General features: G+C 33.6%; 1 protein-coding gene across 1 annotated transcript in view; it reads right to left on the bottom strand.

Moving 5' to 3' along the window:
- Positions 1 to 1,332, bottom strand: part of LOC106468467 (sodium bicarbonate transporter-like protein 11) — a 103,594-nt gene that overhangs the window by 6,339 nt on the left and 95,923 nt on the right. The window contains exon 12 of the mRNA XM_022396800.1: positions 1,010 to 1,175. Coding sequence (XP_022252508.1) covers positions 1,010 to 1,175 — 166 coding nt within the window. The remainder of the gene's footprint in view (positions 1 to 1,009; positions 1,176 to 1,332) is intronic.

Here is a 1,332-nt window from a genome sequence, read left to right as displayed (position 1 = left end):
AAACACTTAGTTACTCATATTGTTATAAATGATATCAAACACTTAGTTACTCATATTGTTATAAATGATATCAAACACTTAGTTACTCATATTGTTATAAATGATATCAAACACTTAGTTACCGAGAATATAAAAAGCTGAAAACTATAAGAACTGAAGATAATTTAATTTCCTTATTCTAGCTGTTTATCCGTATATGTTGTAGAAGGTTCAAGATTTCCTAGTAAGAAGACCATTTGGATTGTGTACACTTGTGTATGTATAAAAGAAAAGACAGTATATATACATATGTAAAAACAAAGTTGATGCTTCTATTACTGACTATTCCTGTCCTTACATTATCACCAATAAACAAACAAAATGAACTCCGATCCCGGTTTATGTCACCTGAGGAAGTTCTGATGTGGTGTTCCGTCATTAATGTGTGTGTAAATATTTCTGGATATACGATAGTAGTAATACACAAAGTCTGCATTTACGAACAAATGAAAAAATTAAAAAGGAGTTGCTATTTGTTTTCTTTGCTGCACAATGGGTATCTACGCACTGTCTACCGCGAGAAATCGAACCTCTAAACTAACTCACTGGAGGAAAGAAGATGCTAATTATTTCGGAGTTTTTTTTGTCTAATGGTGAATGTGTAAGAAGAGAAGAAATAAAGTCAGTAACAAAGACATTAACAACATATAATATGGCACATTATTTGTGGAAACGGTGCTATAAATTAAATTTACTTTTCAGGCCTCATAGACTACATGTCAATATAATTTGTAATATTACAAATAGGTAGATAACTCTAATTTATATATTTATTAACAGATGACGCTACATCCGATTCTACCAATTAAGCATAATTATCTGAAAATACGTCACAAATAGTCGAAACTCACGAGGATATTCCCTCCTAATTTAGTGATTTCGTTTCGTTTATCGTATACCATACTGAGAAAAATTCTCACCACGTTTTATAGTTCGCTGTATAAAAAAAATATGGATGACTGAAACTCACTTATTGCAGGGGTTGTTCACCATGGCAGCCGAGATATTCTGGTCCATGAAAAACAAGAGAGACAATGCGAAACCCAAGCCCATCGCAGCCGCAGCGGCCGTCCAAGAAAGCTCCTCAACACGCCCTCTAGTGAAACTGATGCTATTACTGTAGTGAAAATGTTCAGCTGGAAAATAAAATACAAGACACATCGTAACTATTCCAACACACTCCTGGAAAATACAAGACACATCATAACTATTCAAACACACTCCTGGAAAATACAAGACATATCGTAACTATTCTAACACACTCCTGGAAAATACAAGACACATCATAACTAT

This window comes from Limulus polyphemus, unplaced genomic scaffold (assembly GCF_000517525.1).
Source record: "Limulus polyphemus unplaced genomic scaffold, Limulus_polyphemus-2.1.2 Scaffold3017, whole genome shotgun sequence".
In the NCBI taxonomy this organism is placed as follows: Eukaryota; Metazoa; Arthropoda; class Merostomata; order Xiphosura; family Limulidae; genus Limulus; species Limulus polyphemus.
This window is presented reverse-complemented; position numbering and strand designations above follow the sequence as displayed.